The 21,634-nt window shown below is 39.5% G+C and overlaps 1 protein-coding gene across 1 annotated transcript in view; it reads left to right on the top strand.

Moving 5' to 3' along the window:
• The window catches only part of LOC143188370 (synaptic vesicle membrane protein VAT-1 homolog-like), a 40,218-nt gene extending 23,001 nt beyond the window's left edge, over nucleotides 1-17,217 (top strand). The window contains exons 2-7 of the mRNA XM_076392583.1: nucleotides 3,882-4,011; nucleotides 9,205-9,420; nucleotides 15,473-15,621; nucleotides 15,700-15,859; nucleotides 16,439-16,865; nucleotides 17,077-17,217. Coding sequence (XP_076248698.1) covers nucleotides 3,882-4,011; nucleotides 9,205-9,420; nucleotides 15,473-15,621; nucleotides 15,700-15,859; nucleotides 16,439-16,865; nucleotides 17,077-17,102 — 1,108 coding nt within the window. The 3' untranslated portion in view covers nucleotides 17,103-17,217. The remainder of the gene's footprint in view (nucleotides 1-3,881; nucleotides 4,012-9,204; nucleotides 9,421-15,472; nucleotides 15,622-15,699; nucleotides 15,860-16,438; nucleotides 16,866-17,076) is intronic.
• Nucleotides 17,218-21,634: the final 4,417 nt, after the last annotated feature.

The raw sequence follows: 21,634 nt of genomic DNA, 5'->3' as shown, positions 1-21,634 counted from the left end.
ACCCTCGAGAGGTTATCATTTCCCAAAAGAACGTTTTCCTATAATTGTACGATAACGTAGTATTCCATCTAACGTATTTAGAGAACAAATACACCAACATTTACGTAATATACAATTTATTTTAATTGCATTCAATTAATCCTCGTATTTAAGGGATGAGAGGTGGTGTTCCCAGTCACGTAAAGTTTTAGCGATAACATCGTCCAATGTCAAACTGTATTTTCTCTGGTCCTAGAAAAATGCTGGTCGTGTCGAGGTAAAAGGAACACGAGCAGGGACCGTGTTCTCGCGAAATCCATTAAATCCGCGTCGAAGTGAAATGTAACTCGCGTCGATTGCCATTTCCTCCCTGAGCTGTCGATAAATCCAGCGAGCGTGGAAATATTGCGTTTCACCGTTGATTCGTCGCGTTCGGTTCGCTTTCATTGAGATCGGTAAACTCGAGCGTTATTATTGGCGAGGCCGATAGTAAATGACGCATGACGCGGGGATAATGCGCGTCATTTTCATTGGTGGAAGAACTCTTTGTGACTGATGAAATGTTGGGAAACTTGATGGAACGTTCGCTAATTAAACTGAATATTTGGGGAAGGGAAGAGAGGAAGATGAGTAAGGGCTCCAAAATACTATAATACGTACTACGATGTACACTCCACAGTTCAATAGACTGAGTTAATAAAAAGTGTTTTGTTGCTCTGTTATTGCGTGACAGGGGACGCGATACTGCGTCTTCTCTATAGAATTCTAAGAACGTAGTACTACGTCGTTCGGAAGTCATTTCTTTCAATGCTATATGGTGTGATGGACTTGCTACGGTTATTTATAGCAAATGATAAGAAGTTATTGTATATTTCGCGGTATCAGCGTTTCTGTTTAAAACTTAAAACGTAATACATATTTACATGTGTGTAATTCGCAGATCATTTGGATCAATTGGATGTGTTATCGTTTTTAATAGGGCGGGAAATGAGTAATTAGGTATATTTTATAAATTGTGAGAACGTAGTACTACGTCGTATGGGAATTATTTTTGGTGGAAACGATTCATGCATTATTTTTGGATTATTGTTGCTTTTAATACGAACAACTGATGAATTTGTTGTACCTTGCAAAGCGTAAAATGTAGTACTACGTGATACAGTAATTTCTGTGGAAAACGTAGTACTACGTTATACATATGCTAATTGTCTTGAAAACGTAGTACAACCTGTCGTGTACATTCGTATTGTATATAATCATTCGTCAGAACTTTGAACCGTATTATCAGCTACATCATCAGCGTGTTCCTTTTCCTATAAACTCGCAAACAAGTCCAGCGTTACATCACAGCGTACTACTGCGTGCTTTGCAAGATTGCAAGCCACCAATGAGTCTGTCATGGAAAATCGACGCCTGTCGTGGAAGAAATAACGAGGGCACAATGCTCTGACTCACGCTTCCGAATATTCGCTATCGGCGCGATTCTCTAATCTGCGTTTAACCTTGCGCAGTTTCTCGCAGCGAATCGCGGTGATTCATAGCGTCGATACTGATGCCAGGAAATTACACTGGTGTCGCGGGTCGTCGATAAACGTTTACGATGCATCTCCCGAGGCAACGTTGTGCTCCAGCTGGACTCTCCTCGATGGTCCAACTTTTCCGACTCTCTCCCCATTACGAGGAACGATGATGGCGACGTACGCTCGGAATGACCATGAGGAAGAGCGTAAAAAGAGAGGAAAAATGAGAGGCGCGAAGAAGGAACACGACTTTAATGTTCCCCGAGCAATTCGCTTAACGCCCCTTCGCAGATTGACTCGACGGAATTCAGTAAACTATGATTCACTCGCGTCTCTAAAAGCCACAGGCTCGCGATCGTCGTGTGTCATCAACGACTCCATCGCTTCTCTATTTTGTCCGCTATTAATCCTGAAATAGAGTACACGATCGTAAGCGTACGTTCATTACACGAGCAGCCCCTCGAGTCGACGATCGTTGGGAAGGGAGAGTGCGCAGAAAAAAAAAGAAAGGGAGCTTCTTCCTCTTGGGTCCCTCCAGTCCCTTTAAATTCCAGCGAAAGTGTTACGAATACTTATCTGTAAAAGATAAAAATAGCATCTTCGAGGGGGAACGGATTTTCATGGTTCCGGTCTCGCAGCGGAAAGTGAGTACGCACGTGATCGTGGCCTGCGAACAGGCGGGAGTCACGCATGCGTGAATGCACGCACGTGAGGCGAAATGCGTACATATGTGTCGTATAGGGACCCTAAAGGGAGCTGAAATAGAACGTTTCAGGACTCGACGCTGTTTCGCTTGGTATAGGCGCACGTGTGTTACCTTCGAGAGAGAGATCGTACCCCTGCGGGTCGACTGACAGACGCGGGAGGGTTCGACCAGGCGCCACGACGCCTAGACCGACGCCTGGCGACGCACGCAATGGGCGACCGGTGCCTCTCACGACGCCGACCATGAAACTTTTTATCGAAGCTTCCTTGCCCCGACGCTGCTGCTCGTGCCTTTCTGGAAAAACGAGGCACGGGGTTGTGGGGTTGTGGCGTTGGGGCTGATTCAGTTGGAGTTATGATGAAAAGAATGTTCGAATGGTTGTACACCTAAACATTTGAATATCTGAGCATTTCGAGTATTTGAGGGAGCTGGAATGTTAGAGAGAATTGGAATATTTGAGGGAATTGGAATTTTCAGGGGAATTAGAATATTTAGGGGAAGTTGAATATTAGGGGAATTCAAATATTCAGGGGTATTCGAATGTCCAGGAGAATTTGAATATTCAGGGGTATTCGAATATTCAAGGGTATTCCAGAATATCCTAGAGAGTTCGAATGTGCTGGAGAATTCTATTATTCAGGGAAATTCGAATATTTGAAGGAATTCGAATACTCGGGGGAATTCAAATACTCGGGGGAATTCAAATACTCGGGGGAATTCAAATACTCGGGGGAATTCAAATACTCGGGGTAATTCAAATATTCGGGGTAATTCAAATAGTCAGAGCAACTCAAAAATACTTGGGGAATTCGAATATTCAGAGGTATTCGGATATCCAGGAGAATTCGAATATTCAGGAAAAGTTGAATATTAGGGGAATTTAAATATTCAGGGGTATTCGAATGTTCAGGAGTATTCGAATATTCAAGGATATTCCAGAATATCCTAGAAAATTCAAATGTCCAGGAGAATTCGATTATTTGAAGAAATTTGAATGTTCGAGAAAATTCGAATATTCAGGGGAATTCAAATACTAACGGTAATTCAAATACTCAGGGGAATTCGAATATTCAGGAGAATTTGAATATTCAAAAGAATTCGAATATTTTTCGCGAGTTGGAATATTCAGAGGTACTTGAATATCTAGGAGAACTCGAATATTCAGCAGACGTCTATAACAATACCTACCATCACCAATACCTCCTATCACTACTGTCAGGATTTTAAGCTTTTGCCTTTTCACGATGCTTTGCGAAATCGTCCAAAAGAAAAGCACAACGTGGAAAAAAAAAGGACATCGATAAAGTCCATTCACTCAACAACATGCTTGCTGTTTATTCATGCAATAGCCGCAATGGTCGTGCGCGAAATTATCTCGTGACACGCGTCCCGATAATTCGCTCGTTTGTCGCAACTCATTAAAAAATAATAAGCCCCGTTACGTGGGTAACGCGTTATCGATCGCGTTTCGCGTTTCCACGTACACGCGTGTTCGACCATCCTGTTTCGGTTCAAATATCTCGCACCATCGATGCACGATATTTAAACACGAACAATGCACATTACTCCCGAGAATATTTCGAACGAGCAAAAGCGCATTTCAGACGGCATCATCGACGATGGTCGATCGCAGCAACGATTATTGTACGTGAAACCTTGTGCCTCTCTGTTTCCAGCGGACTGAACTTCCAAGATCTGATGGCCAGACAGGGCGCTATCGATTCACCGCCGAAAACTCCTTTTATTATGGGATCCGAGTGCGCAGGTGACATCGAGCAGGTCGGCGAGGGCGTGGAGAACTTTAAAGTGAGTAAACGGTCGCGTTCCCAGCCGCTGAAATATTCGATGCATCTACGGAGCACTGAGCTCCGAGTTCCATTACTCGATTTATCAGCGTGTTCACTGCTGCGTTCATCGCACTCCTCTATTTATCAAAGTCTATGGAAAAATAAGAATATTTCATAGTTAATACAGTGTTTCTGCGTTATAGGCTCGACGATATATGTATAGCATTCGTAAGTATTCGAAGGGTCTCACGTATTGAGGAAGATACAGGCTTCCTTGTAGTAACTGATGTATATTTGTTTTGTATTTTTATTTTATCTTAAAAGTACAAATTTAATAATTACAGTAATTGTATTTTCAGCAGTAATTAATGGTTAGTCCAAGCAGTAAATATCCGTTGCTACCAACAAAATCTGTAATATTTATGAATACTTACGAGCGGTACTGTATTTTCCTACAGTTTTAAATTATTCAGAGCGAAAGAATTTCATTTGCGTGCTCTGTCACTCATGTTTTTCTGATAAGAATTAACTGGAATAGCATGAGTATTAGTTGACCTCGAAAATCCACGCCACAAACTCGCCAGTGAGTTAGTGAATCTATATCGAGGAAACACTGTACAATCATGGCAATTTCGTTATTGCGAATAGTAGACATTAGTTATATCTAAAAATAGAGAAGCATCGAAGTTGATATTTTTCAAGGAAAAATTGGTAGCTTTTGAATAATGGTGTTTCAAGCTACCAAGTGTTTCTTGTATTTTTTTCACTTGATATTCGAATCCCCCCTCCTCTTGTTGACAGACAAAATCCCCTTCGAATGTATTAAAACTTGCTTGTACATAGAATCAGTCGAAAACAAAAGATTACAATGCAGCTAGTTCCTCAAAGGTCGTCGGATAACGAGAGCCACTTAATTCTTTAATAATTCCCATCTCGCCAACGTCTGCCTTCCCAGGAGCAAACTATGAATATGAATTCTTATCGAGGAGTCGAGAGGGCGGGTATCGTTATACAGAAAGCACAGCTTCGCCGATCCGTTAAGAGGATTCTACCGAGCATCAGAGTCGAAACGCTTGAATTTTTTTAGGCTTGACGTCAATGAAGGATTTTGATAAAGATACGAAAATATATCGAGGGAGTGAAAAAAGCGAGGAAATACAGGGTGTTTTATAACATGTGGGACCCACTTCGGGAGTTGATTGTATGTTTAAAATTAATGAAGAAAAGTAATATGAACACATGTCCTATTTGTCTTCGTTTATGAGATATAATGAATTTTCTGTTTCAATTGTCTTTACAGACATGCTCAAAATGATCACCTTGCATTTGAAGACAAGCCTGCACACGTCTTGTCATCGATCTGATTACTCTCTTTATTATTCCTGGTAATTCTTGAATTGTAGTCTTGCTCTATTTTAAATTTATATATTTAATTATCTTTTATTTCGTAATATCTCAGTATTTTCAATCGATGTTGCGTATACAGTAGATTTTAAATGCCTTCACAAATGAAAATCTAATGAATTCAAATCCAGAGAACGAGTAGACTATGCAATAGGACCTCTACGACCAGTCTATTTATTTACAAAATGTTGATTTCAAAATTGCCTAGTTAATCGGCTAAAATGCAGCGGAACTTATGCATAAACCACGTAAGAAATCTAATATCGATTAGAACTTGTAGTATTTCGTGTAAACGCGTGCTCGAAAAATCAACTTAAATTGTGCCTATTAGTTTCCCATCAAGGAAAGAAGTCCAATTCAAAATCTTGCTTACGAACTATTGCAATCTCTGGAAAGAGAGGCCAAACAGAAAGTTTGGTATGTTCATAAAATTCATTACATCTCATAAACCAAGACAGATAGGACATGTGCTTATGACATTTTTTCAGGCATATAGAATTAAATTCCAAAGTGGGTCTCACATGTTATAAAACACCCTGTATATTCTTAGAAACCTTTTATTCCCATTCTAGCCATTTTGAAATTTTATTGCGCTTTTATCAAGTATTTTCGTGTCGTTTAACTAGCTTCTTACGAGAAACCTGATTCAGCGAGAATAATGGACGTCGTCATTTTTTCTTCTTTAATGGTGCAATATTGTCTAGGGAGACGTGCACTCGTTTTGCGTCGTATCCACGCGGAAAATATTAAACGACCACCACGGGGGAAATCGATGGGACCTCGACTAGCTCGACTGTGCATCTATCGCCGAGGGTACACAACGTTTCAAAAGACTGGCCCCGACGATCATTTGCATTTATTGTCATATCTGGCTTCGCGCTTCCTGTCCTCGTCCCATTCATTTTTCAACTTTGTGTGGTAAAAGACGCGTCGAGCTTTAGATATTTGGAAAATCTAGAAAAATTATAATTTGTTTGATACGACTTTCTATGGAACTCTAAATGTTTGGAAAATTTTGAAAAATGGAAATTCGTTTCATAAGACACTTTTTGAAGCTGAAAATATTTAGAAATCCTTTTGTATGGGAAGCCTGAAGAAATTGAAATTTGGTTGATAGAATATTTCCTGAAGTACAAAATATTTAGAAAACTTGGAAAAATGAAAATTTGTTTCATAGGACATTTTCTGAAGTTTTAAATATTTATTTGGAAAATCTCAAAAATGGAAATTTGTTTGAATGGACTTTTCGTGGGGCTTCCAATATTTGTTAAGGAGAAACCTTGAAAAATGAAAGTTTGCTTGGTACGATATTTTTTGAAGCTTCAAAGAATTGGAAAATCTTGAGAGATGAAAGTTTGTTTGATAGGATATTTTCTGAAGCTTTTCAAATATTGGAAAAATCTTGAAAAGTGAAAATCTCTTTGATAGGACATTCCTATCATATTCAAAACCTGAAACATCCTTTCGACAACTATCTTTTTATCTTCAGAAAATTACTATTAGATCACTGTTCAATTCCCATTCGTTATTCGACTTTACTTTTGTTATTATTACACTTAGCATATCAGCAATCCTGAATAACAGAAGTTACGAATAATCGTAATTCCATGAAATGAGATTCCACTGTACTGGCATCGCACCACCTGAGATTTAAATAAATCTTTTCTCCGTAATTAAACGAATCTTTAAAAAATATTAAGAAAATATCACAATAGCTCTACTGGTGATCATCTAAATAAATAGAATAAAAAATAATCGAATGGGATATTTTTGAAACATCCTGTACGATCTTACGTGGCAAGATCTCAAGCAAATAAGGGATGAGAAGGGCGCGTCCACTGCGCAAAAGGAAGCCTCAGATATTCCATCTTGGCAGAGACTTGGCCACGCAGTTTCCCTCTCCAATGGTCGGTCATTTATACGCTGCTTGGATACCTGACCCTAGAACCTCAGACCTCGTGGCCCTCCCCTTACCCGTGACCTCGAGGAGATTCGCGAGTCGCGAAAATAGACCACCCTGAGCGAACGTCGGAGAGAAACGTTTCCCTGCCGCGTCCAAAGAGTCAGGGACTCGGAAAAGTACCATGGAACGCCACCCTCGTGGAAAGATTAGTGGGTGAGAAATTCAAGGACGAAAGAATAAAGGCGAGAACTGGCTGTGTTCAAAGCAACGTAGAACTCGTTTAAAGATAGTGTCCCTATTTGCAGTTTTTAAATTTTGGAGTGACCTCCTTCGATGATATTCCAGGTTTTTGCAAAGAAAATGGCTCTTCTGAAGTTTTACTCGAAATTTTCGTTGAACATAATTTTGATTGATCCAGTGGTGAATAAAGTAAGGTTTGAAGCTGGAATTTGTGTGTTGAGGAACTAACTTCGCTGTAAGGTGGAAAAAATTGTGAGAATTGACCATTTTATATTTTATGTCCGACAATCTAATGTCTTGGAGCTTCGAGGGACAGAGGACTAATATTTACTGTCCAACCATATATAGTATATTTACTATACAATAATTACTGGTTCTTTACGTTTCTCGAATTTCTTCTGTAATATACCGTGTGCCTTTTTATTAACTACTAACGTTAATTGGTTGCGAGTTAATTGGCAAGAAGGTAATCGAGTTGGACGGCAATAATACGCTCGGATATAAACATGTGCAGTTGTAATTTCTTCCCTTTTTTGTCTCCTTTTCTTATTCCTCTCCATCCCTTGTACACTTTTACTGTATCTTTTGTCGACTCTATTCTGCCTCATAGTTCTTTCTTTCCCTCTTCTACCCCTTCGATTATTCCCATCCCCTCTCCCTTTTCCCGCTACCCTTCCCACATACACATTATAAAGCTCACCATTTACCGTTTTATTTTCTTCCTCCCGCTACACCCGCCAAACCGACTCTCAAAAGCTCAATTGACTCTTACGATGTATTGGCTGCCCTTATGAACTCTCACCCCCACACGTTAATACACACGCACACGTGCACGTGGAGTATGCATTCGTGCATTCCTGGAATTCTTATCTTTTAAACGCTTCAATCATGCTGCCCCTCGAGGTGTACTCTGGCACGTACAGAAATTTTACGGCGAGATGTGGAATTGTAAATCAGGGAAATTCTAGTTAAATATTCAGATAGGCATACGATGTCGAGGGAGAGATAAATGTTCGAATGGGTGCATCGAATTATCTTCTTTAATATTTGATAAAATTCTTAGTGGGTTTAAGTAATTCATTCAATATTGTGTTAACATTTTGACTGCTGTGCCATTCGTATGTAATCATTTTTATGTAATTGGGATATTATTCCCCCTTTTTCTTTTAAATTTTCTCATTGGCTTAGCTTGTTTGTAGGTAAGGATTTCTTGTCAGAGATTTCATCAAGGATAACTAAATTAGTCAGATTCTACGAGTTAAGTTTCTACTTTGAAATTAAAATTCTCCCCAGGAAAGTCATTTATGGTTTGTAATTGTTCATTAGCCTGGTACCTTTTTCTTGTGACTATACTTCTTGGAGTCCATTGAAACGATTGAAGTCTAATTCTGCCATGTGAAGAAAGGCAGTATCTACTACAAATATTTTACTGTAACTTTGCACTAAAACGAGACGAAGAATGTTCAAAATTATCCAGAAATGCAAAAAGTTTAATTTCACATTTTTCTATAGCTACTGATTGTTTCCAAAGTTAGGCAGAATATCTTCTGCATTCTGCAGAATGAGAAGAAGAATTCATAAAAAATAATTTGTTTAAATGTCTGATTAAATGAATTATTGTTGTTAAATGGAACTGTTCTTATTCCTTTCTTTACTTATTTTCAGGTGGGCGATCGAGTGGTCGCACTTCCTGATCACAAGGCGTGGGCGGAGCTCGTCACCGTACCAGCGACGTCCGTTTTCGCGTTACCGCCTGGAATGAGCTACCTCGATGCTGCTGCAATTACGATGAACTACACTGTGGCTTACATTCTGCTCTTCGAGCTGGCCAACTTAACGCCTGGCAAGAGCCTTCTGCTTCACAGCGCTGGCGGCGGTGTGGTAAGTTTCCTGTTACGTTTCGAACAAATTCTCGTTGAGAACTTCGAGAAACATTGTGGAGGAGAATAGATGCAACTGTTTAGTATAGTACAGACGTGAACTTTAGTAGTTCCAGGAAGAGTCTACATACCATAGCTACCTTTCGTAGCTTCATCAAAGATAGAATTGAGTAAAAGTAAGGTGTGTCCCAATAGCTAACCATGTTCCAGTACCTCAATGCTAATTTTATTTAATTTTAAGCTTGAATTCTAATGTACGTAATAAAAGAATAAAAAGTAGTATCATAAAATAGTATATTCAGCTACTGAGGTGCATTTACTGGGACATTTGACATCTTAAGTGTTCAGGTACTGACAGATTTACCCTACTAGGGGGGCTGAAGTTCCCATGAATGATTAATAGATAGAGAATTGAGTAAAAGTACTAGGAGGGCTGAAGTTTCATAAATGATTATAAGATAGAATACGTTCTTGGAAAGTAGGGATAGAATAGGCTCTTGAACAGTATCTACTCTAGGGAGGATGAAAAACTTGATTTTTTAGAATTTCGTACTCTTTTGGTGTGAGTAGATTTTTTGAGACTGTTTACTAGGAATAGTAGATTTCCTAGATTTTGAAGACAATTTCCTAGATTTTGAATACAAACATTCTTTAGTTTCTTAAGCAAGAGATTCCCTAGATCTTGAAGAGAATTCCCTAGATTTTGAAACCAAAATAATGCACAGAGTAATTTCTAGTAGTAATTTCGTACTTATGTCTATAAAGAGTTAGCATGAAATATAACACAATTTTAGAAACACAACTACTGTGTTATAAGAAACCTACCTGTATCTCCCCCTGAAGGTAAAATTATATTCTCCACCTATTGCAGGCGTTTACTGTTCAATGAATCTAGTAACGGATTATTACTAGATCCTATTAGCAAAACCCTTCCCTGTCCTCCCTTCGTGTTCTTGGCCGATACCGAACAAGATTAAGATGTGTTTGCGGAGTCAGTCACTCGTGATCTTACGCCTGTTATCATTGTCACCTCTTCAAGCTCTACGATCCCTTGAGAAGCCCTAGGAAGTTGCATAAGTTCCGTGTCAGAAGCAGAGCGCCACTCGATTACTCTTTGAGACCTTTAGGTCGTTCGTTAAAGCCAATGGACCAGATCAAGACACTCTAGAAACTCTATTAACCGATTATCAACATTATTAACATTCTCTCTGTTATTCGGTCGAGATTCCTGCTACATTAAAGTTTTATAGAGTGATTCGAGAAACTTTCACTGCATGGTAAAGTCCTCTTGTTTAATTGGAGAAACAAGATTGAGAAAATAATAGACTCTGTCCCATCACAAGCTAAACATAAGATGAATATTTTATTACAAACAGTATTAATGAATTGAATAAGAATTGAAAGTATCTAAACTATTTCTTTTATCATAAAAGAAGGCGAACATAGACAAGGGTCGTTTTTATTACAATCTCTTAAATTACCATCATAAGTAAGCCTGATCCTCTATCAATATATACTTTAAAGTTAAAGTAAAATCCAGAATTAGGACTCTTTTTCTGCGCTCATCAATCCCTCATTCTAGTGACCAAGTCATAGCCACTGATTCAGGACCCTCGTCATCTAACACTTTAAGCAGACAATCCAATATCAGTTTCTCCCAACAAAAAAATTTCCCCAAAATGATCCACGAACCAGCCCTTCCACCAGGACTACGCGAAGGCAATAAGCGCGAGTGTCGAGGAAAACATTTCCCAGAGAAAGAGAAACCGAAGTAAAGAGGTGGGCAGAGGAATCGCTGGCAATTGCAACGAGACTCGACAAGGTTACCGCCCCCGCGACGGGACGAGTCGGTCGGAGTCACTCGCGAAGCGGTTTCTCTCTCAATGTCGCCGAAAGAGAGGAAAGCCAGCGTCGAGAGAGGACAGAGAGGGAGGCGTCGTGTCGGGATCAATACGGCTCAACAGGTTAGACTCGAAGCTAACTACATTCGCCCCCGCAGACCTGCACCGCCAGGCAAGTTGAGATGAAGCAAGTCTGCGGGGGATGCTGGCGCGGCGAGGGCGCGGGACGACACGGGGGTGTGAGGGTTGCCTGGCAACCCTTCGTTCTCTCATCGACCACCGTCATCGGGCCGCGCCCGTCTGAGACCGCACCACCACCGCCGCCCCCAACAGCACGTGTATCCCACCCATTGGTTACCTTTAAGCCCCGTTCACACGACCTGCTTAATTCGATTTTGCATCTCCTTGCTTCCTGGATCCCCTTCCACCCTCCGCCACGTACATTCGCTTCGTTGTTTACCGAATAATTAAATATACACTTGTGAAAGTACTTGCGTTGCCTGGGGGAGGACTATCCGGGAATAGATTTTTCATTTTGTTTAAAGATGGTTCTCCAAATTTGAATGCAGATGGGGTGGATGCAAACATTACTCTAGGTGATGGAAAATACTATTTAAATACTAGTATTAATAATAGTAAATATCTATTATTTAAATACTACCTGTTGTCACCTATAGTTATATTTCTGTTTACCTCAATTTACAGTAATGTTTTTTAACCTTTTTAGTGTTGGACAACGGTCTATTGTTGTTTTTTTTTTCAAGGTATAAATTACTTCCCTCAGCACTAGAAAAGTAAATTTTGAGATAATGAGAAACTGATATTGAAGATGTTATCTAAAATTCTAAGTTGTAGAGTTGAAGTACGAAACTAGTATTCATATTTTAAAGCTAGCAAAATTACTTACCAAGAGATTATTCCATGTTTTTTCTTTTTTGACGCCCTTCTAATGGAAGGCATTCATCTCTTTAATAAAAGGAAATTCAGAGATGGAATATTGCTTCAGGTTTAGCCCACGGGATAGGGGTGAATACTTTTGTTACTTAGGATGTCGTTTGAATGGCCATTTTAGTGAGGGTACTATTGTGCTTAGGCTGATTAGAGCTCTGTTGCTGGTACTGGGGATAGATTAGAAAATGTGGGTGGTTGACGAGAAAATATGGGAGGTAGATGTACTATTTCACCTTACTTAATACCTTCATATAGTACATATGAGCTTATATAGTATCCACTGTATCATGTGATCTTCAGGATTGCTTGAGACTATTCCAAGAATTATATTCTGAGGGTGGATTCTCTGAACCACATTACTTGAGATAAGAAGCTATTCAACCCGACTGAAGATCACAAAAATGATATCTCTCAGGACTAAAATATGCCATCCAAAATAGAATCCAATTAATTAAAAGTTTCTGTAAAACAGGAAATCATAGTAAATTCATTATAAAATTCGAGTAAACGTCAATGTAAAATTCTTACCGTATCTTACACCTTCTCTCTTCAATTTCCTGACAAGACAATCGTTATTCGAGACGTGGCTCGCCGCCTAACCGAGCACACGTTCTCCTCTTCGAATAGTTTGAACTTGCAAAGTATTTGGAGTAACACTGCTGTAAAATTTGCGCGAGCGCGTAGACAAGGAATTCTTGCGTTTTGCATCCGTGGAATTTAGATTAAACCATTGTTATTCGACGCATTGTTCACTTTAGTAACCGAACGTGCTCTCGGGTGGCTGCCATTCTCTTTAGATGAAGTTTCCACGTGCGCCCTCCTAAAGTGCAAGGGTAGACACGTTAACAAGAAACGAACTTCAAAATTAAATTACCTTCTGCATACTTGTATTCAGAAAACGTTGAATTACCTTTGTAGAAGATTTTAATTATCTCAGGGAAGAAATAATTATAATTTTCTGAATCTCTTTAAATTTCTCACTCTTCCATAATCCCAAATTATTTTACTACAATACTCAGGTCTGAATCCTAACATTACAAAATCCCTTTTTGTATTTGATCTCCCAAAGTTTACTCGTTATTCTAAGCAAAACAAATTAGGGGGCCAGTAATTTGGCAAGTGTTAGTGATTGGATGTTCTACCCCAGACCTTTATCGAGGTGAAAAAGAGAGGAAATGAAGGGAAACGAGCTAGTGAAGTGTCTCATAATTAACAGAGAAGCACCTTCTGTTTCTTGCGCTTCGTTACTGGTCTAGATTGAAACAGAAGACAATTTGCTTCACGGATAGCATGTTGGCAAAGGCTGCGTTCGCGCGCACGAAAACCGCACTTTGCCCCCTGTTGTCTGCGTATATATCATCGAAGAACGCGCATCGTCGTCGGGGAAGTCGGGTCACGTAGACCAGCGAAAGCTGGAAAAAGCACTTGACTCGAAAAATTGCATTTCCCGATCACGTCGTACTTTCCCACTTTCTTCGATCCCCTCGACCCCCCGTGAACTCTCATATCCTCCCTACCGTCGGTGTATACATATTCCTAGCGTGTTACACACGCTTTTCTTCGCTAACTAGTTCCTGTATACCTACACGCCGCAATATCCTTTTGTATCACGCGTAGGGTCGTTCAGTAAATCCGTGCGTATTTCCTCGTTGCTTGGAATTAGGGGCAGAGAGATCTTCGCGAGATTATCTGAGATAATTAACGCGTTCACGAAGATAAATCTTCGGTTTATTAACTCTGTTGGTGGCTGAAACTTCATATTTGTGCGAGCTTCGAATTTCTCTGCTGTCTAGAGGACCTTTTGTTGTTTTAGTTCCGCGTTTCAGAGGGTGTGCTGTCTGTAGGTGTGTATTGAAGATGAGTGCTGTCTGATGTGATGTTTGTTGACAGTAGTGCTGTCTTCTTGGAGTGTGCGTTGTCTGTAATCAGTTATTTATGATCAGTGCTGTCTATTCTGATGTTTGCTAGTGGAAGTGCTGTCTTTTTTGAGCGTAAGTGCTGTCTGTAAACTTTTATTCATGGAGAGTGCTGTCCATAGAGACGTTTGGTGACAGTAGTGCTGCCTTTCAGAGTGCAATTGTTATCTATAATCGTTTATTTATGGAGGGTGCTATGTATTGTACCGTTTTCTAAAACTAGTACTGTCGTTTTGTAGCATGAGTGTTGTCTGTAATCATTTATTGGAGAGCTGTGTCCATGGAGACATTTATTGACAGTAGTACAGTCTTTTTGGAGTGTGAATGCTGATTGCAATAACTTATTTATAAGAGTGCTTGTCTATTGTGATATTTATTGACAATAACGCTGTCTTCTAATGCAGCGTACTGTCCATAGCGCTGTCTTTTGCCATCTGTACTGTCTACTGTGTTCCTTGCTATCGATAGCGCTCACTTTAATGCCTTTTGTAATTCCTAGTCTATATACCTAAACTATTTGAACGAAATCTGTCCACTATACACTTTGTCGCACAGTATCATATCTATATCATACTTCAACAATGCAAACATACCTTCCCAATGAGCGTAATCATCGAATCAAACATAACTGCATTATTTTCGAGCTATATAAAAGCTGATCGCACATCGTGCATGCGACTAATGCGCCTCGCCATATTTGTTACTATTAGTTTAAATCGAAGAATTATGCGCGAGCATATTTCCCAGCTAGTTTAATCTCGCTCATTGTCAGCGGGCTCCTTTATGACGTGCAATTTAGAGCGACTCCTTAACATTCCGCTCCCAGGTCCGTTCTCTCTTTCCCTTCTCGCTACCTCTCCCTCTTTTTCTCTTTTTTCCCTTAAATTCTTGGTGCCTCTTCCCCCAGCTATCTCCTGGCTTCTCGAAGCTCCGGGATTGGTCATGTTATTGGGTATCGAATTCTCGACAACCGGCGCAGGCAGACAGAGAAGAGAGAACAGAAGAGTGGTCAGATCTCGATTCTTGGAAATAATGAATGCCGCTTCTGTTGAAAATCTCCCGACAGTTTTGCTGAATTTTTACCCTTACTGATGTAACACAGCCTCGCTCCCCTTTAAGGCTTCATGAAAGGACTTAAGAAAATGCTTTTGAATGGTCAGATTACGAGTTTCGAGGGAATCGTTTTCCTGGAAGTACTTTTTCAATCCATATCTCGAACCAGTGGGAATATGAGATCACTTTCGTTTGGTCTCACAGAATCGATACAAAGTCACGAAAGCTCAGATTACTAACTCAAACTCTGGAACAGGGCACGTAATTAGAATTCATTTTCTTCGTGTTCTAGGGTCAAGCAGTGGTCCAGCTCGCCAAGACGGTGAAAGACGTGACCATCTTTGGCGTCTGCAGTAAATCAAAGCACGAAGCCCTGAAAGCAGCTGGCACCATCGACCACCTTCTCGAACGCGGTACAGACTACAGTAACGAAGTCAGGAAGTATGTACACAGCTGTATTACCTATGGCCGTCTCCAATTTTGTCCAACTTCTTTTCACTCACCTTGTTTCTATCGCAGGATCTCCCCAGAGGGTGTGGATATCGTTCTGGATTGCTTGTGCGGCGAGGAATGTAACAAGGGATACGCCTTGCTCAAACCTATGGGGAAATACATCCTTTACGGATCCAGCAATGTGGTGACTGGAGAGACCAAGAGTTTCTTCTCGGCAGCGCGATCAGTACGTTATTGAGATTTAATTTTTCCCTTAGTTAGTTTTTCAGAGGGTTGCTGCTTTTCTTGGAAGGGATGTATTATTAGTATATCAGATTTCTAATCTTCTGTTACGTGATCTGCAATTTATACAGGGTGTAACAAGTATAGGTTAAAATATTTTAATAGGGGTGGGTAGGGGAGTTCAAAGGGAACACAAAATGTTCTATGATATACTGTCTGATCTGCTTTCAATTTGCAATAATAATGTCTTAAAGTTAGTACATGTGTATACTAGACTCATAATAATATATAAGTATGTTAACTTTAAGGTTAAAATTTACAGGACATTTTGTGTTCCATTTGAGCTTCCCTACCACCCTTTAGAATATTTCAACCTATGCTTGTTACACCCTGTATGTGGATATGGAAACAGACATTGAGGAAGCCTCCAAAAAAGGCTTGTTAAAAATTAAGACAATCTTAAAATCATCTGCTGAATATTCCCCTTAAAAAAAGTTGAAGACATTTTACAAATAGAACAGAATACTTAAAAAAATTCATCATCAGTAATCTTCAGATTTGATTAACGTGTAATATTTTTCAGTGGTGGCAAGTAGACAAAGTCTCCCCAATTAAGCTCTTCGACGAGAACAAAACCCTGTCTGGCTTGAACCTTCGCCACCTGATGTACCAACAGGGCAGCCATGCATTCGTGCGACGAGCAGTGGAGCGTGTGTTCGCTCTTTGGAACGAGGGCAAAATAAAGCCTATGGTGGACTCGACGTGGGCCTTGGAGGATGTGCCCGAGGCCATGCAGAAAATGCACGACCGTAAGAATATTGGTAAGATCGTGCTGGACCCGAGCCTGGAGCCGAAACCGAAGCCAGCGACGCCGGCGAAGGGGAAGGCAAAGGACAAGAAGGCCGCGAGCCAGGAGGAGAAGAAAGCGTCGAGCGTAGAGTCCGAGGAGGGCGAAAAGAAAAAAGAGCCTGAATTGACAAACGGCACGTCCGAAGACAAATCCGATAGCGGTAAATAAAAGAACCCAGATTCTCTCTCTTGTGTTTCTATCGTTCCTGGAATTACGAGATAATGATACGTGATTAAGCGTGTTACGCGTGCACACAGAGACACGGTTGCACATACACTGAGAAACATATACATTATTCGATCCCTCGAATAACATGTGTTTCCTTTTATCCATCCTACTGATTGACGAGCCTCTCCTTTGTTTGCTTTCAGATTCGAAAGAAAAAGAATCGAGCTGAATTAGCGGCGCTGGCTAATTCTATTATGCGTATATATATACATATAAATATATATACATATATAAAATGCAAAACTGATATCCCACGAAGATCAAGAATTTCCAGATAAAAATGTCTTACCGTATCCGTTATTAAAAGAGAATCCAGGTTGTCGTCGCGCCACGAGGAAACCTGATATTAATTCAATGATTGAGTAGTTTGACGACGAACGACTGTTTTTTTGAGGGAAAGAAAAAAGAATACAGGAACGAACTAAACTTCAGTAAAGAATCTCCATGTTAAAAAGTTTTTTTGAGGATACGACGATGGCCGTTTAGCTCAATCTATATAAAACAGGCTCGTTTTCCCAAGAGAATCGTCTCTGCATTGTTTCTGTTCTCACCGAGAGTTTGAGGGAGTCGTGAGTGGAAAGTGGTGAAAAGGAAAGAAACAAAAATGATAAAAAAGCAAAAAAAGTATTAAAAAAAAAAGAAGCAACAATCATCCCGTTAAACAAGGGGGAAACAAATGACTACCAAATACAAAAATATCAATTTCGACGCGGTCCACAGTAGTTTGCAGAATATAAAAGAATTATTATTTTTATTTTTTCACACTGACCAAAACTCGAATTAATTTTTACATAGAGTGAAACGTTGTCGGTTGCCAGTTTCGTTGGACAGTCTGACGTTTTTCTTTTTGATATCACTTTTAACACTTTTGTGTACTCGACTCTACCTGTACTTATCAAAAAGATGTTCAAAAACAAATGATAAAATATTCTAGCGAAGATAGGAAAGACCGTTCAACGATACTGTGCTGACCAGCAGATCGCTACTTTTATCTACTCGCATCGACCTACTATCTCGCTGCTGCGATACGTATATATATAATATGCAGTAACATTTTACACTACTATAGTACCATTTATTGTAATTTAAAATAGTGTATGGTGATCTGATTGAAGCTTCGTGGGTAGGATTATCGCATAGAAAGAGAGAGAGAGCGCGCAAGAGAGCCCACTTACAGGCTGAAAGGAAGAAGCGACTGTGTATTTACTTTTTTACGTGTGTGTCTTATTTTTTACTGAGAAAAGAATGTTTTTACTCCGATTTTTATCACCAATTGTATCATCGCGAAACGCTACCAGCCGTAGCTTGACAATTTTGACGACAAAAAAGGTGCACTGACACACGAAGATGATAGCGTTATTTTAGTGATATGATTATTTCTTTTTTAACTTTGTAAAATGGACGAAAGTATTTAGTCGCAACTGCTGAGCAATTAAAAGAAAAAAAAAGCAGAGACGGATAACTTTTGCAACGATCTGTCAACGACACACTGCTTTAACTTCATTACATCCTGCGTGTAACGAAAAAGTAGCGTTACGGTTTTAATAATATTCCATTTTTTAAATGAAGATCTATTTAGACTGATAAACTTTTCAATTCACTGAACGATCTCTTTCACCTTTTAATAATAATTTGTAATTTTAAATGTCACAGTGAATGATGAACAGATCAGTATCTCAATTTCAGAGTAAATCACTTTAAATTGACTTCTCGATCGACCTATTCTATCTTTTGCAAATCTGAATGATCGCACAGGAGATTGCGAACCTGCTAGCGCAATTGATCTGTTAAAATAAGAAAGAACGAATGTTCTAATGGGTTGAGAGAGAGAGAGAGAAAGAGAGGGAGAGCCAGAAAGTGAGAGAAAGCCAGCGAGCGAGCGAGACAGAGAGAGAGAGAGTGAGTGAGAGAAAGCGAGCGAGCGAGCGAGAGTGAGAGAGAAAGAGAGAGAAGAAAGAGAGAAAACAAACAAAGATATCATCCTCGTCGTCATATTAGTAGAGATGTTGCTGTGAAACTTGAGATTTTGACTCGATCGCTAAAACTGCGGATAAAGAAAAAGAGTTAAGGAAAGAGAACTGGTAGGCAAATGGCTCAGATGAGAGCGCGTTAATGCAGAGTGACATGCATATCTTCTCTGAAACGGTTGGAACAATTTTTATGTAGCTCGATTCTGTTAGAATTTGATATTAGGCTCTGTATACCGATATTATCTATAATTACATTAAAAGCAAAAAAAAAATCACTATTAACGAAAGAAGTTGCGGACGAGGGGGGGAGCTATACATATTATATATAAATATAAATATAAATAAATGAGTAAATAATTAAAGTAAATCGGTGACGTCTGCAGGTCGTTATCGATGCGAGACAAAGTGTAAGAACTATATAAGGATTATTACTATTAACTATTATTACTACTACTACTGCCGTATTCGAGTCTCAGTCCAAGAGTACGATATTGTATCTCATAAACAAGAATTCTATCAATCTTTCACAAACGAGAAACAGGAGAGAAAAGAAAAAGGGAAAGAAGATAATAGAAGAGAGTAAAATTAGACTCGCAGTGAAAAGATCGACTGCGTCTGCATATTTTGAGACATCTTTTAAACGCGCGTGAAAACGTACAGCTATATAATAATATAATAATATTAATAATAATAATAATAATAATAATAATAATAATAATAATAATATTGATAGTTAAGTTCAACGCAAACGTAATATCTCCAAGCGAGGAACCATTGATACACTTTATTCACACGTACACAACCAGCGACGATACACATCATATTGTATATTTTATGTAAGGCTTTAAATGTTTCATCAAATAACTCTATTATATTATAATATATCTATATATTTGTATCGATCGTTTTCCCCTGTCCTGGTCATTCGTTTAGGAATTGTATCGGCGTGTCCTAGAGCATCTCTGTAATTAAGACCCAGCATTTAAGGAATCTGCGAAGGGATAAAACATGAGCAGTCTCTGACCACAGGCAGTGCCACATAGATCAAAGATTTCATTGAAAACGCGCTTGCAGTAACCGTACAATAATCAGGTGTTCATTGCGTTATTAACTGTACGTATTATCAGTATCGTTAGTGTTATCTTTGTAACGAGGAAACACAGAATGTGAAGAGGAAGCTGTGGCTCTCCTTGGTCTGGACTGTTTTAGTAACACGTTCACTGTGGCAGAAAAAACGTGTTCATCTACCGCATTGACAGACGTCTCTGATGCAACTGGCTTTCATGATCCACAGTGAACGTGTTGAAGTGTTTATTAGACTCACTGGGGCCAGTAATTTGTCGCAAAGTGAGCCAACCATCCCTTCAAAATGTGACTAGCCGAGCCTTAATTATAGATTAACGCGTAACTTCCCTTCGAGTTTCAACTTTTCCATCTCGTTTAAAGATAATGTCATTCCTGCACTGTTTAATGACTCTGTATTGTCCTCGACGCTTTGTTCTGCGTCTGAGAGTCAAGAAAATTGAGATACTTGTGCTCGAGTCATCTGGAGGTGTCAGATGCAGTGACATGAAATCGCAGAGATCGAGGTTGATTTATCTTCTGAACCCTTTCGATGCTATATTTATGGTTGATGAATTGCGATCGACGTATCCTGATCGTTAGTATTCTGACATCAAAAGGGTTGATAGGCCTCTTGCCTAACGATGGTTGAAAGCTTCTATAATGGCTTAGAGAATGTGCATCGATATGTAAACCTTCGTCTCACTGAATTCGTGCAATAGGATCTGGATTAATTGACTCGAGGCCAGATTCGAAACTGAACTGTCTCTTTAACGCCTAATTTTTGGAATAATGTTAAGCTATTCTTAAATCGAAGTTTAAGTCTTTAATCTGTGACCTAGTGTACTCTATTGTTAATGTGTTCACAGTCCCATGGCCCTTATACGGGTCAGGCAAATTACAATAACGATATCTGATATTTTTATCAGATTTTTTCACATTCTTAGTATAGAATTGTAGATTCTATTGCTAGTGGCGTATTCTTGTCACTATATTTCATTTTTAATCATTCTCCTAAACTTGTATCACCTTCCTAAATGTACACAATGATCAGTTTAACAGGAAACCCTCCAAGTGTTGACAGCATTTAGAATAAATGCTGTAGAATTGTAAGTGCTATCAACACTCATTAAAGGGTTTCCAGTTAAACTGATCACCCTGTAGAAGCGAATCAATTTTCAATGAACTGTGAACGTGTTAATACTAAATAATTAATAGAGAATGCAGTTAATCGAGATTCTATTGTATTTGTGTAGTGGAAATTGTCTCTTATTTGAAGTTTCGTACATTTGTTCAAAATGCTAATTTCTTTCGAACAATCTGCGTGATCGACATTTCAGCGCTTCGAATTGGGTCATGGTATTTCAGCTAGGGCTCGACAGAAGAAGGATCATGGAGGATAGGACCCGATAATATCATTCCGTTACGTATCCCTTTATCGAGGCCACCGTGCATCGTGGGAAAACAGGAGCTACAGTTTCGCAACCGTGATACGTCATATAATTATGTGTAAAATTGTAAAATTCGTCTGAGGGGTTCGGGCGAAATTACGTGCGTTTTCTTTGCCCACGAGAAATACGATTTTGGCCGTTTTGGGCAGACCTGAAAGCCAAGGGCACGCTCGCAAAGAAAAAAGAACATTTTTCGCCCGCTCTCTGAAAGCTCGATA

Source organism: Calliopsis andreniformis, chromosome 1 (genome assembly GCF_051401765.1).
Source record: "Calliopsis andreniformis isolate RMS-2024a chromosome 1, iyCalAndr_principal, whole genome shotgun sequence".
In the NCBI taxonomy this organism is placed as follows: domain Eukaryota; kingdom Metazoa; phylum Arthropoda; class Insecta; order Hymenoptera; family Andrenidae; genus Calliopsis; species Calliopsis andreniformis.
The sequence above is the reverse complement of the archived record's forward strand: the minus strand, read 5'-3'. Positions and strand labels throughout refer to the sequence as shown.